The sequence below is a fragment of the Podarcis bocagei genome (assembly GCF_964188305.1).
Source record: "Podarcis bocagei genome assembly, chromosome: 4".
Classification (NCBI taxonomy): domain Eukaryota; kingdom Metazoa; phylum Chordata; class Lepidosauria; order Squamata; family Lacertidae; genus Podarcis; species Podarcis bocagei.
In genome coordinates this window covers 59,539,214-59,552,468 of record NC_138128.1, presented here as the reverse complement: position 1 = coordinate 59,552,468, position 13,255 = coordinate 59,539,214, and the positions used below count along the sequence as shown (strand labels likewise).

General features: G+C 39.0%; 1 protein-coding gene across 6 annotated transcripts in view; it reads right to left on the bottom strand.

The window, feature by feature from the left end:
* Positions 1–13,255, bottom strand: part of EDRF1 (erythroid differentiation regulatory factor 1) — a 36,258-nt gene that overhangs the window by 1,155 nt on the left and 21,848 nt on the right. For 3 of the 6 annotated variants that reach the window (XM_081192838.1, XM_081192839.1, XM_081192841.1), the window contains 6 exons: positions 12,010–12,168; positions 10,653–10,802; positions 9,949–10,102; positions 9,629–9,744; positions 8,785–8,951; positions 3,384–4,298 (listed from right to left, as the gene is read on the bottom strand). In XM_081192838.1, coding sequence (XP_081048964.1) covers positions 4,127–4,298; positions 8,785–8,951; positions 9,629–9,744; positions 9,949–10,102; positions 10,653–10,802; positions 12,010–12,168 — 918 coding nt within the window. In that variant the 3' untranslated portion in view covers positions 3,384–4,126. Of the gene's footprint in view, positions 1–3,383; positions 4,299–8,784; positions 8,952–9,628; positions 9,745–9,948; positions 10,103–10,652; positions 10,803–12,009; positions 12,169–13,255 lie in introns of those variants that run through there. The other 3 variants (XM_081192840.1, XM_081192842.1, XR_014007836.1) reach the window with 2 other exon arrangements.

Below are 13,255 nucleotides of genomic sequence, written 5' to 3'. Positions count from 1 at the left end.
CAGTTCTGTGTTGGAACTACAACATTTTGTCTGTGGTTCATGGTGAAATGTTATTAGTAGAAGGCTGCTACAGCATTCTAAAACCTTGTCCTGTCTAACATGATCAGCTCTCTACCAAAGGCAACAGTACTAGATAATCTGTGTACTTGAATATTGTGGATTTTATTATGCCTCTGGGATTGTTGCCTATATGCTGGATAGCAAAATGTAGAGCCATCATTACTAATTAAAAGAGATTTAACAGGGCTCATCTAACAGAAAAAAAAGTTAAAAGAAAATGCACTGATTCATTTAGGCTAGCTCACATAATGGCTCTTAATAAATAATGCTTAGAATATAAAGGAGAAACAAATGCTGTCTTACAACACAGAATGAGGCCATAGAAGAGCATCAAGCCTACACATCAGTATCACCTCCTAATTTGCTTAGACAGAAGGCATGATGCCTGACTACCCCAGTACAGAGCAAAAGAAAAGGTACATTACACCGGTTATTTAGTACTCTGGCTTGGGTAATGACAGTTCCTGCTGTGTAATTTCTCTCTGATGCCAAAGTGCATTAACTGAGACTAGAGGGGAGAGAATTGCTGCTTATAAAACATAAGGGACAGAGTTTATAGGCACTAAAGCAATTCAACTGTTTTGCAGTCAGTGGTCAGCATAACTCTATGATCCAGACTGCGAGAGTCAGGCTAGGTAGAATGAATTCAATCCCTGTTATCTGCCCAATTGTTAAAGTGTTTGATTTTTTATATATATAAAAAAATCTAATGTCAAAAAAGCCTTAGCTCCTCTTCACATGGGAGCCCCAAAGCAATAAGCTGCAGCCTTAAATCTACAGTAGGGAGTAGGAAAGAAGAGATGCAGACCTGCCAATTTCCCCCTTAGCAAGAAACTCAGTTTTACAGCAAGCTGTTTGCCTAGCATTTGGAAAACCTATCTCTGTTCCGGACAGTTTTGCCTTCACTCAACTTTTCTAAACACTATTATTAGGAAGCACTGCAAACTTTTAAAGTACTACATTCAGAGTGGGGGGGGGGTAAAGTGTTTTGCAAGACAGATTCCCTGCAAACTGGTCAAATATAAGGCCTGGGGAAAATGAGCTACAATATTTATCAGCATCTTTTGCAAGTTAAAATGGCTTCTTGAACAAGTTATATATGCCATTGTTGCTCTAAACACCACCTGGATCCAGCTGACTGGAAATGGTTAATACGGTATGTAGGTTTACTTTGGTTCTCTTTAACCTTTAAATAGGTGAAGCACAAAAGGATATAGGCGATGGTTGTTATGTAGATAGCACAAGTTAAACCAAACAGTTGGCTTCCTCATAAAAGGAAAATGTCAGCATGCAACAAAACATCCAGTAGCTATGTGGCAGTTGCTTAATTCACTCTAAAAACTCCAGCAGAATCTCTTTCTAGACAATAGCCAAAATAATAAAGTTATCTATAATAGTTGGAAGATATTTCATACATATAAACAATCACTATTACTCTGCTTGACATAAAATGCTGAATATCAAAAATATCACTCTCATTAAGATGATAATGTAGGCAAGACGCCACCAACAGAATTGTAAGTACTTTTATTTGTTGGCGGCAAAAAATAAAATAGGCATATAGGAAAGAGAATTCCTGAATGCTAACATCCAGGTTTGGGGCAAAAACCCCAGCAGAGGTTTTAAAATCGCTACATATGCAGAATATTAAAGTGTGGAAATACAGGCTGCTAGACCTTTAAAATATATCCTTGTGAGTTTCAAAACTTCCCTCTTCCCTTAGCATAGAAAAGACACACATTTGGTTAAGTTAAAAATGGTTTACTTACAAACTCCCCACGGGTCAGGTTCGTGTGCTTTTCCATACAGCAGTCAGAAAAGGTTGCAGACAGTAAAACTTGGTTTAGTTACATTGGCGAAAGTTCCTAAATTATTGATATATGAACTCAAGAAAGTTAGAGCCATGAAATCTGAGCTTGGAACAACCAGCTTGGATCTCTTTACATCCTGAGCATCTTGGGTAGAGTGATGGAACAAAGGCTTGATAAGCTAGTCCCTCCCAAGTTTCAAGAAGCATGGCAGGAGAGCTTACTCTGGTTTTAACCCCTTCATGCATTAATTAGACTTAAGCATATTGGTTATACGAAGCTGGTTATCTCACATTATTTACATTGGTGGTAATACAATCTATTGGTACTACTTATGAAGTGGCCTTTCATTTAACATCTTTTTAAAAAAGGTAAATTCCAATTATTAGAGGAAAATCCACAAGTGTTCTCCAAGCTTACCTGTAGCAAAGTTCTTGTGCTCATGAGATGTATTGAACATTGCACAAGCACAAGTTAAGGTAGCTCATTTGATCTCCCTTTCCTTCTCCCCACCCCCCACAAAAAGTCTCTCTAGATACTCAGCAGGACCTACCAAACATTGTGGGCTGTGTTATCCAGAACAGGGTGGAGGTGAATCACCAGGTATTGGGCAGAAGAATCTTGTGCAAGATTTCCCTACCTGCTTTGGGACAATTATGCCCTCCCACTGCAGGCCCAGACAATTTAGCCCACAGCATACCCCATGGGTATATGGGGGACAAAAGAAAGGAAGAGAACTGTCCCATTGCACAAAATGTTCTCTGCAGCTGGAAAGAACTCCATATCAAACTGCCAAAGGAAGTGATGCTTAAAATGCACTCCAGGTGGTCCAGATAAGGACTATACATCTTTTGGGAGCTGCAAATTTAAAAAATATAATTCACTGAAATATCTATATAGCTACTATGTAGAAAATGCTTACAGAATCAGGTTGCTAATAACCAACATAGTGTAGCCTTTATAGAAGAAACCATGTTCCCTTGGCTGCTTGCAGCTCTCCACACCGCTCAAGGGTTCCCCAAACCCCAAGAGCAAAATAAAAGTTAGGATCCAAGCCAATGAGTCAAAATGACTCAGAATAAGATGAGAGAACTATTGGTTGGTAGCTCAGTCATATCATGCAGTGAGTATCTGAGCCGAATTAGAACATGCAAAGACACCATAGGGTCACAATTTTGAACATTGCATATGACGCCTAATAAATAATACAAGATAATATAGCCTGTCGGTCATACACAAGAGAAGACACAGCAGGCAACAGAAAGTGATTCTGTGGAAAAGCAAGAATGAGCAATCTTTCAAGTTACTCGGAATATTTGGTTAGGCAAAATGGTAGCCATTTGCGGAATGAGATTATTGTGCAATGCAGGAACAATATTCCTTTTTAAAAGAAACTTGTGTTCCCTGATGGTGTTACAAACCTCTACAAAAGAACAAACAAAAGAACCAACACAGCAACCTTTGTATGCACTGATACCTTTGAGGTTTCCTGGGAGGAAAATGAGACAACAGAAATGAAATGCTGACCACTGGGATAAATTTTTAATAAAATTTCATCAATATACAACTGTTTATTCACATTTCTGAAAAAGTGACAGTGAGGTACAAACAAGCCCATTTCATTTCTCAGAGTAATGTCTATTTTAAGTGTTTGCATTGAAGTGCAAAAGGCACATTTTTGGAGGAATCTGTAATTGTAATGTTATGGTTTTAATTAATACTGCTGGCATGTGCCTTTCACGGACGTTTTGCTTAGCAGAGAATGCATAGTGGAAAGAAACAGCAAAGGGGACTTTTGCTGTAACACAAGGGTGGGGAATCTGTGGCCTTTGAGATGTGACAGGACTCCAGTTCCCATCAGGCCCAGCCAATGCAGCCAGTGGTCACAAATGCTGGGGGTTGGGAGTCCAACAACAGCTGTAGGGGCCCATGTTCCCCACCCCTGGTGAAACAGAGTAGAGTTAGCAAAACCATTCTGCTTTGCAACAATACAAAGCCCATTACAGTTCAGATTAAATAAACTAACTGTACATTTCTCTTTGAGCATTTCAAAACAAACCCAGAAGTGTAAAAACAAAAATATATGCTAATTCATAACAGCAATCAAAGGGTAACAATAGTTTTATTTTCCAACTGTACAAACTTATAAATATGGAACAATATAAATAAAGCAGGCAATCTATGGAAGAGAACCACAAATCCCTTTTTGAGCAAGGCACTGATTCAATGGTTGCAACATGTACAAGCATCAAGGTGGGTCACTGAATTCCCAGATTATTGCCTTCATTATCCTGAGTCAGCTTTTCCAATAAGCTTAAAACAACTTCCGTTCTTTCTAGCAGAGTCAGGTTTTTATTTGCTGCTGATCGCAAGAGAAGTGAATAAACATTCTTATTGGTCTTAAGAATTTCTTCTTCTTCACTGTTACCTCTGGAAGAAAGGGGGGAACTAGGTTAATCTAGTACTTGATGCATAAACAAAGTCTGCAGATAATGGCTTGGCTCCAACAGAGCAATAATGTGTGTGAGATGCACGTTTATTTGTGCAAAGAGAAGATCCCCTGATTTACACATATTCGCCCTGCCAAATGAAGCCTCTTGTGTCACATCCTTTACCCTAGGAGCAGCTTTCTTTGGGGTGGCAGAACTCTGCTTGCAGTATGTTGGATCAAAACCTATCCACTTAGACTTTTACCACTACCACATCCTCCTTAATCATGCGGACACAAGGGGCCTATTAGCATATTCTTTCCCTTACCTCTATCATAGGAAAATAGGTTTAAGTGCAAGGGAAGATCCTGTACTGTGAGCAAATAGAGGGGAATTTAGCTGAGCAGTAACCCTTGGGAGACAGCAGGACCACAATTCATCCTCCTTCCACCTGAAGCAAATACCATTTATCCTGTTTTTCATGTTCTCATCAGTGCAACTCAAAAGTGTGCAACACTTACACTTTCCGAGTACTAATGGAATCTCACTTTTGTCACGGTTGAATCTTTCCATTTATTACATTCTCCTTTAATGGCAACTTATTTTTCAACTACTTGGGTTCACCACAATAGCTCATTGTATGCACCAGCCTCTGTGTACCTCTACATTAATACTTTTTAGAAAAACCTTTCTCTTTCATCATGCTTCATCACAATGCTAATTGTCAGAGGAACTCAGGTGTGTTGAATAAGCTTAGATCTTTTGCTTTTGTTAGTGCAAGTTCTCCATCTCTTTTTAGACACTAATAAAATGTGCTCAAAAATGAACAACTGCCACAGCTGGCATTATCCAGAACTATACAGAGAAAGCATTGCCACTGGAAATACTTCGATCCAAGAAAGCAAGAAGCAATTAAATTCCTAACATTTGGCAAATAGAATTGACAGCTTTATTTATTATGCAGACAAACCAGTTAGTAAATTAAAAATTCCAATGAATTCTATTAGAATATCCAGAACTAAGTATTTATTTTAATAAGTGTTTTAAAACTGTTTCATTGCCAAACAGCAAAGTTATTTTATAATTGAGAGAGCAGCTATTTTATCCATGCATTGCTCTATTATAGATGGTTTATGCATTGATATTCCACTGATGATGCATATGCATTCCAAATGATACATAAAGCTGGTTAGTAGTTCCCAATATCTAAGCCTCCTAACACCCCATTCTGGAGATACCACTCTCCCCCCACCCCACCCCAATCTGTCTGCAGTTACATTCTCATAGTTAAAAGCTTCAGGTATTCCAAACATTTAGCAGCAGGGGAGAAAACACAATCAAATGTCTGAGGAGGCTTACCTCTTTACACCCCTGATCTTTCACTACAGAATTATTAACTCAAAGGGTCCATTAGAAGCCTCACAATGGAGTTGAAAGTGACCTTAGCTCTCTAAGCCAATTTAACTTTCTGAGCACACATTCAACATGGCACAGTGACTATATATACCAATGTGCTTTGTCCTTTATAGCAGTTCTGTTCTACTTCCCTTTGTGTCCTCTTTTCTATTAGGGATGCCTCTCTTTTATCAACTGACTAAAAACATGCTGTAATGATCACATCGTGACTTTGTGATTCAACTGTGGAGGAGCACACAATCACACACAGCACCTTAGAATTATGCTTTAAACAGTGTCTGTTCATACATTCAGCTGCAAATCAGTAACTCCTGAGTAATTGTGTGCATGTGTGAACTGGATCACCACATTCAATATTAAGCTGATTCCCCTACAAAATGCCTAACAACTCAAGCTTACGAGGCCACAGTATTACTAGCTGGTAATATCCCAGCACCGACACATAGGTAAAAGGTAAAGGACCCCTGGACGGTTAAGTCCTCTCAAAGGCGACTCTGGGGTTGCAGCGCTTCATCTTACTTTCAGGCCGAGGCAGCGTTTGTCTGCAGACAGTTTTTCCGGGTCATGTGGCCAGCATGACTAAGCTGCCTCTGGCGCAATAGAACACTGAAACCAGAGCAGCGCATGGAAACGCTGTTTACCTTCCCACCAGAGTGGTATTTATTTACGCACTGGCATGCTTTCGAACTGCTAGGTTGGCAGGCGCTGGGACTGTGCAACAGGAGCTCACCCCATTGCATGGATTCGAACCACTGACCTTCCAATCGGCAAGCCCAAGAGGCTCAGTGGTTTAGACCACAATGCCACCCGCGTCCGACACATAACCACAAGTGGTGACCATACACTCAGATCCAACCATAGTCCCAGGGAGCAGCAGTCCCTGGCAGCCGTAATACTACTACAGTGGCCCTTGCTCTTGTTGATATATAGGGGTACTATACAACAGCATCATTTATCATTACTTATTGAACTTGAATTAGTTCTTTTTTTTACAAGAAGTAAGCATAAACAAACATAAAACTAAAATAGAGTAAGATCTAAAAACTCATTTGTATTTATAAAAAGGCAGGACTATGACATCATACCCACTGAAGGAGACTGAAGATGATAAAATGTCAGTTAATAAAGGATAATTATAGCATGCAGGCAAAACCTATCCTTTGAGCAGTATTCTCTGTGGCTACTTTTGGATGAGACTTAATTGTCCGGCTCTATTTCAATCAGGGTTTAGACATGAGTTCTGCACTAAAACTGGCTTGGTTGCCCTGCATGACAAGCTTTGCCAGGAAAAAACGGGTGTGACCCTGTTGAAAATTGTGCTAGTGATCATGCTGTTGTTGTATATTTGTGTGTGTGAGAGAGAGAGAGAGAGGGGGGGGGGAGGGAGGGAGGGAGGGAGATTTAATACTGGATCACTGGGTTTTGTTTCTTTTGTTTTAATTATAATTATGTTGTTTTCTACTTGTCTTATACTCCTGCAATCACCATGAAACCATTTTTGTCTATAAATAAATACATGGTAATAATAAATGACAACATTATGAGGTTGAGGAAACTGAGCACGGATATGGCAGAAGTACAATTCTGATGCGGCTCCAGCTACAATGAAACGGCTACAGCACCCTTCTGCTGTCATTTTTGGAAAGCTTGAAAAATTAATATTTAAAAATGATGTAGCTGGGATTGATGTGCCCAGGCTTTAGAAAAAGCTAAAGAGAATTACTAGTAATTCAAAGAGTAGAATACACAAAAATCTAAATATTTTTCCATGACATTATTAGCCTTTCCAAATCTGTACAATATACTACACCATGAACAATTACAAGTGCTAACGTATTATATAGTAAACGAGTTACTCTGGGGGAAAAAAACCCCTACGTTTTGGCCTTCTGTATTTATACTGCCACCTTGTGGAGACTCAGAATTCTAATACAAAAACTGAAAAAAGAGAAGCACAGCAAACACTCTGCTATTACTCTGTCCTATCGTGTATTGATCATCTTGCCCCATGAAGCTTCTTTACACTTGGAATACTGTAGTTGCTATACTATATTTAGCACACATGCCAACACAACTTCAGAGCTTTCTAAGTTAACAATTCCATGTGGATAGATTTGTAAGTGACTGGCACTCCAAGTTACTCTTGCAATTTCCTTGCACAAATAAAAATCAAAATCCAATTTTCTTTTTGCCTAGCTCTATGAACATAATATAATCTTAAAGCTGGGAAAAACAACAGATATTTTGTACTATCTACCAGCTCTTACACACAGAGTGAGCTTTACCTCACAGCAACAGCATGCGTTTTATTTACTCTCTTTTCCTCCCTCCTCCTCCTGAGCTGCAGGCTTATTGTAAGTGCAGGTAAACAGAGATTGCTTGATCCTTGTAGGCACCATAAGCAATGGTAATGCCTTTCCTACAGAAACATCAATGCCAATTCTTCTCTATTCCCAACTGAATACATGGTATCACCACGAAAGGCCGATACACAAAACATTTTCCCAAATACGCCAAACATAAAATTAATACAATACACCAGGCGTGTCCTAAAGGTCGATCACGATATACTGGATGATTGTGGGATGTCTGAGTTAGCTCCTGGTCTGCCTTTGGACCCTCACCAATGTAGCAAAGGGGGGCGGAGCTCAACAGCTTTGGCTCCCTAAAAAACAACTTTGGTCAATCCATTGGGTAGATCACTGGCAGTTTTTTTATAGTGGGAATAGATTGCAGTCTCTTGGAAGCTGGACAGCCCTGCAATACACAATAGGCTTAAAAGGCAAAACAAAGTTCTTGGCTAGATGTCAATATGCTCTTCAAGGAACAAATCTTTTACACATCATTCTACAGGGTTGTGCAAGAAATGCACAAAAAACTAAATCCCCAAATGGGTCTGTTTATGTAGTACTACTACAAACCTCATCTGCTATAGCACTGAGTGAACTCTGCAGAACAATGCTATTGCTACTCTCTTTCTGTAAATGATATAGTTTGGATCCAAAGCGCAATAAAAAACAATTCATGCAAAGCAAAGAAGTTAAGAGAAATAGTACCATATACTGACTTACCCAACTTTCCTTTTAGTTGATGTAAGCAGTTTGATGGACTGAAGAAGGAGGAAAGACAATCGAGACTCAAATATACCAAGGAGTTTTACAATTTCCTCCTTATTGAGGCTAGTGGATGAGTCTTCAGCAGGCACACTTTCCACATTGCTTTTGTTATCCTCAAGTCTCTAAACAGAAAGGACAAAAAAACCACTGTGAGCTGCTTTGGGGAGCATCTTTGGTTTTGAAAAGTAGTATACAGATTTACTCAAACAAACAAACAAACAAACAAACAAACAAACAAACAAAGAGTTAAGTATCAGCACACGTATGTAATTATGTAATTATAGGGAAATTTTTAAAAAGCTGCTGGGGTATTTAAAAATACAGACATTAAGTATAACACAACCATTCAAACACATATATTTTACTCAATTCTAAACCAGTGTAAATAATCATGTAACATGACAGAACCACAAACATCCAAATAATAATAATACAGTGGTGCCTCGCAAGACGAAATTAATTCGTTCCGCGAGTTTTTTCGTCTAGCGAATTTTTCGTCTTGTGAAGCACGGTGTCGGAAAAGTTTTGGAAAAGCTTCAAAAATCACCAAAAACCTCAAAAAAGGCTACCACACCGTGTTCTATGAGTTGCTCCTCGAAGTCAAGTCGCAACTGTATTAACGGTGTTAAGAAAAAGGAAACAAACTTGCAAGACGTTTTCGTCTTGCGAAGCAAGCCCATGGGGAAATTTGTCTTGCAAAGCAGCTCAAAAACTGCAAAACCCTTTCGTCTAGCAAGTTTTTCATCTTGCGAGGCATTCATCTTGCGGGGCACCACTGTAATAATAATAAGTAGTTTACCTGTTCAAATTCAGCAACAAGTTCCTTTCTGATGAGCTGAAACACAGACTGGGTCTTTATCATTATATCCAAAGCCCCAGACAAAGTCTTTAGTTTTCCAGCACTGCTATTTTGACCTAGAAGTAGATAAGAATGATATTAATATACTAAGTACTTGTCAATTACCAAATTATTTGTCTAATAATATTTTGAGTTTAAGACAAGTCCAGTGAACCAATTAGCAAATTCTGTTTCATCCCAGGGAACTGCTGTTCATCAGTTATTTTTGGAAAAAAAGTTTGGATAATATTTATTCAGAATAGAGCAACTGTTCAACTTACTTGCCATCTGAAATTCTGCAAATGCTACTCTTTCCAGCTGTACGCGAAGAAGCTCACATGGCACATCCTTCAGGAGGTGAAAAAACTTCACAGCTTTACTGTAATGAAGATCTACTAGTACTCTATGCTGTTTCCGCTGATGTTCATCACCAACCTTTAACAAAAAAATATTGTTTAAAATTTGTTCAGGTGAATAAAAAGCATAGTTTTATGTATTATGGTAAAGCATATCCCCCCTTTAACAATGCTTACTACATAACTGCTTAAATATTTACAGAAAATACATATTTAGCAGGAAGCATATGAAATCAATTTCTCCTTGTGACTATTTTACAAGATTCTTTTTATAAAAATATACATGCTATTAAATATGTTTAGAAACCTACTGGATGTAGTAACATCTTCCTGCCAGAGTACCACACAATGAGGCTACTGCTGATGTATCAAGGCTAGCATAATTACTGAGAATAAAAGAAGTTTACCAACTACTAGAAAAACCAATAGTGTCATGCAGACATTGATGTGGCCATAAATCAATCATAAATCAACAAGTCAGAAATTCACATTTTAAAAATGTAACAAACCTATGCTTAAAAAATAAAACACTATGCCCCTCTGTTTACATGAGAGATATATACTAACCAATATATATTAAGTGTGCACCATCAGAGACACATTATTGTAGGTTCTCTTTGGACAAATACCTGGTTTCTCAAACAGCTGTGATACATGGAAGCCAGCCTGTGGTGAACTGTAGCTGCCCGGTACTGGCAAAGGGGCTGCCGTGCAGACACTGTGTCAACATCACAATATTTCAAGGATTTCATCATTGACTCGCTAACTTCTTTTTCTATCTAACACACAAAGAAAAAGCTTTCAAAATTTGTAATTTGTAATACCTTGCAATACATGAATTTCTCAAAATAGAGTATTTGGCATTATTTATTTTCATGAATAAGAAAAATTAAGAAATACTGCTCCTACGCCCATAACATTTATACAGGGAAGACAGGTGAACTAATGTCAGTGTACTGGAAGAAGCAAAGATCACCAGTGTAGAAACAATGATTCTTCAACATCAACTTCACTGGACTGATCATGCTGTTCGGATGCCTGATTATCATTTTCCAAAGCAACTACTCCATTCCCAACTTAAGAATGGAAAACAAAATGCCGGTAGACAACAAAAGAAGTTTAAAGATGCTCTCAAGGCAAATCTTAAAAAATGCAGTATAAGCACAGATAATTGGGAAACACTGGCCTGCAAGTGCTCCAATTGCAGAATAGCCTCTACCAAAGGCGTCATGGACTTTGAAGAAGCACAAACTCAGGACGAAAGGGGAAAACATGCTAAGAGGAAGGCAAATCTTCGCAGTGATCAACTCCTGCCTGGGAACCTATGTCTCCACTGTGGAAGGATGCGTGGATCCAGAATTGGCCTCTACAGTCACGGACACACTGTTAAGACCAAATTCATGGTAGACAATCTTACTCGGCTACGAGAGATCATCAAAGAATAATTAACATGTGTACAACACTATGCAGGATGCCACAATCTACCATTGATCTGTCATCATAGATACATATGGCTGCTACCAGAGTGTGGGCTTCAGAAAGGACAGGGATGCATGCAATAGTATTTGCTCAAGGTAAGTAAAAAGCCTATATAGCTAAGAAATAAACCATTCTTGCAGCAATCATCATCATGATCACCTAATTTTTCTACTGATGGTTCAAATGCTATGCAGTGGTACCTTGGGTTACATACACTTCAGGTTACAGACTCCGCTAACTGAGAAATAGTACCTCGGGTTCAGAACTTTGCTTCAGGGTGAGAACAGAAATCGTGCTCCGGGAGCAGGAGGCCCCATTAGCTAAAGTGGTGCTTCAGGTTAAGAACAGTTTCAGGTTAAGAACAGACCTCCAGAACGAATTAAGTACTTAACCCGAGGTACCACTGTATTCAACATGGATCTGAGTCATTCTTCCTTTTTTCTATTTTAAGTGCTACAGGAATGGTTAGTTCTTAAAACACACACACACACACACACACACAGTTACCTGTTCTTGAGCCTTTCTGGATAAGGGAGCATAATCTTGCAGCAGAGTTGCCATAGTAAAGAAGGTGGTAGACAGCTCCCAATTGACAGAATCCCAAACAGCAGGATGAACTTCCCTTTCACCCAGGGACCTCAAGGCCTTCAGATAGTAGTCAACAGCCTACAGATTTCAATCATTGCATAGTAAAATAAGTTGTTGACAGGCTTGTATTCATTACTAATATTTACGTCAAGACGCATAGTAGGTACTGAATACTTATTGATTCTGAATACAGGGTGTCTGCAATAATTGAACAGCATATGACCTATTATTAAACATAATTATCACTCTAGTATTTTAGCCCCTCTGGCAGCATGTACACTGATAAGTGAACATTTTCACTGCTAATTTAAATATTCTCCATACATTATCCAATGAACTCAATTGCAATCTGAACCTCCTATACTCGTCCCCCCAATGCTGTACCTTTTATAAAAGTAAAAACAGGCTGAACAACTCTGTGAGAAGTACAGGTCCACTAACCATGGTCTCTATTGTTCCCCTCAGTATCAAGGGTTTGATTCTAAACAAGAAAGTTTTGATTAACTTGGTGAGACCATGTCGGTTCAGAATATTTACTTGCCTATTTACACTAGCAGATTACTCAAATAAGTATTAAGTAACATCAGATAAGAGTACCCACAGATGTTTTAGCTGCATCTTTCATGAGGAAGGCTACAGGGCATGCAAAAAAGTACAACCAAAAAAGCTAAGAATGTACGAGCCTTGCTGGATTAGACCCCAAAGTCTCATCTAGTCCAACAATGCATTCTCACGGATGCCTTAGGAAAGCAGGGCATGAACACAATAGCCGCCTCTCATTACAACTGAGCTGCCACTGAGAGTTCTGTAAGATCCTTAACTGACATCACATTATTCTCATGAGTAGACCGATTAGACAAGCAGTAACTTGTAGAAATGAGCCAGTGGAAAAGGAATATGAAATGGATCTTCAGAGTGAAGATATTTAAAAGCTTATTTCATCCCTATTCTAGTACAGTGGTACCTCGGGTTACATACGCTTCAGGTTAAATACACTTCAGGTTACAGACTCTGCTAACCCAGAAATAGTACTTCAGGTTAAGAACTTTGCTTCAGGATGAGAACAGAAATCGTGCTCCGGCGGCGTGGCAGCAGCAGGAGGCCCCATTAGCTAAAGTGGTGCTTCAGGTTAAGAACAGTTTCAGGTTAAGAACGGACCTCCGGA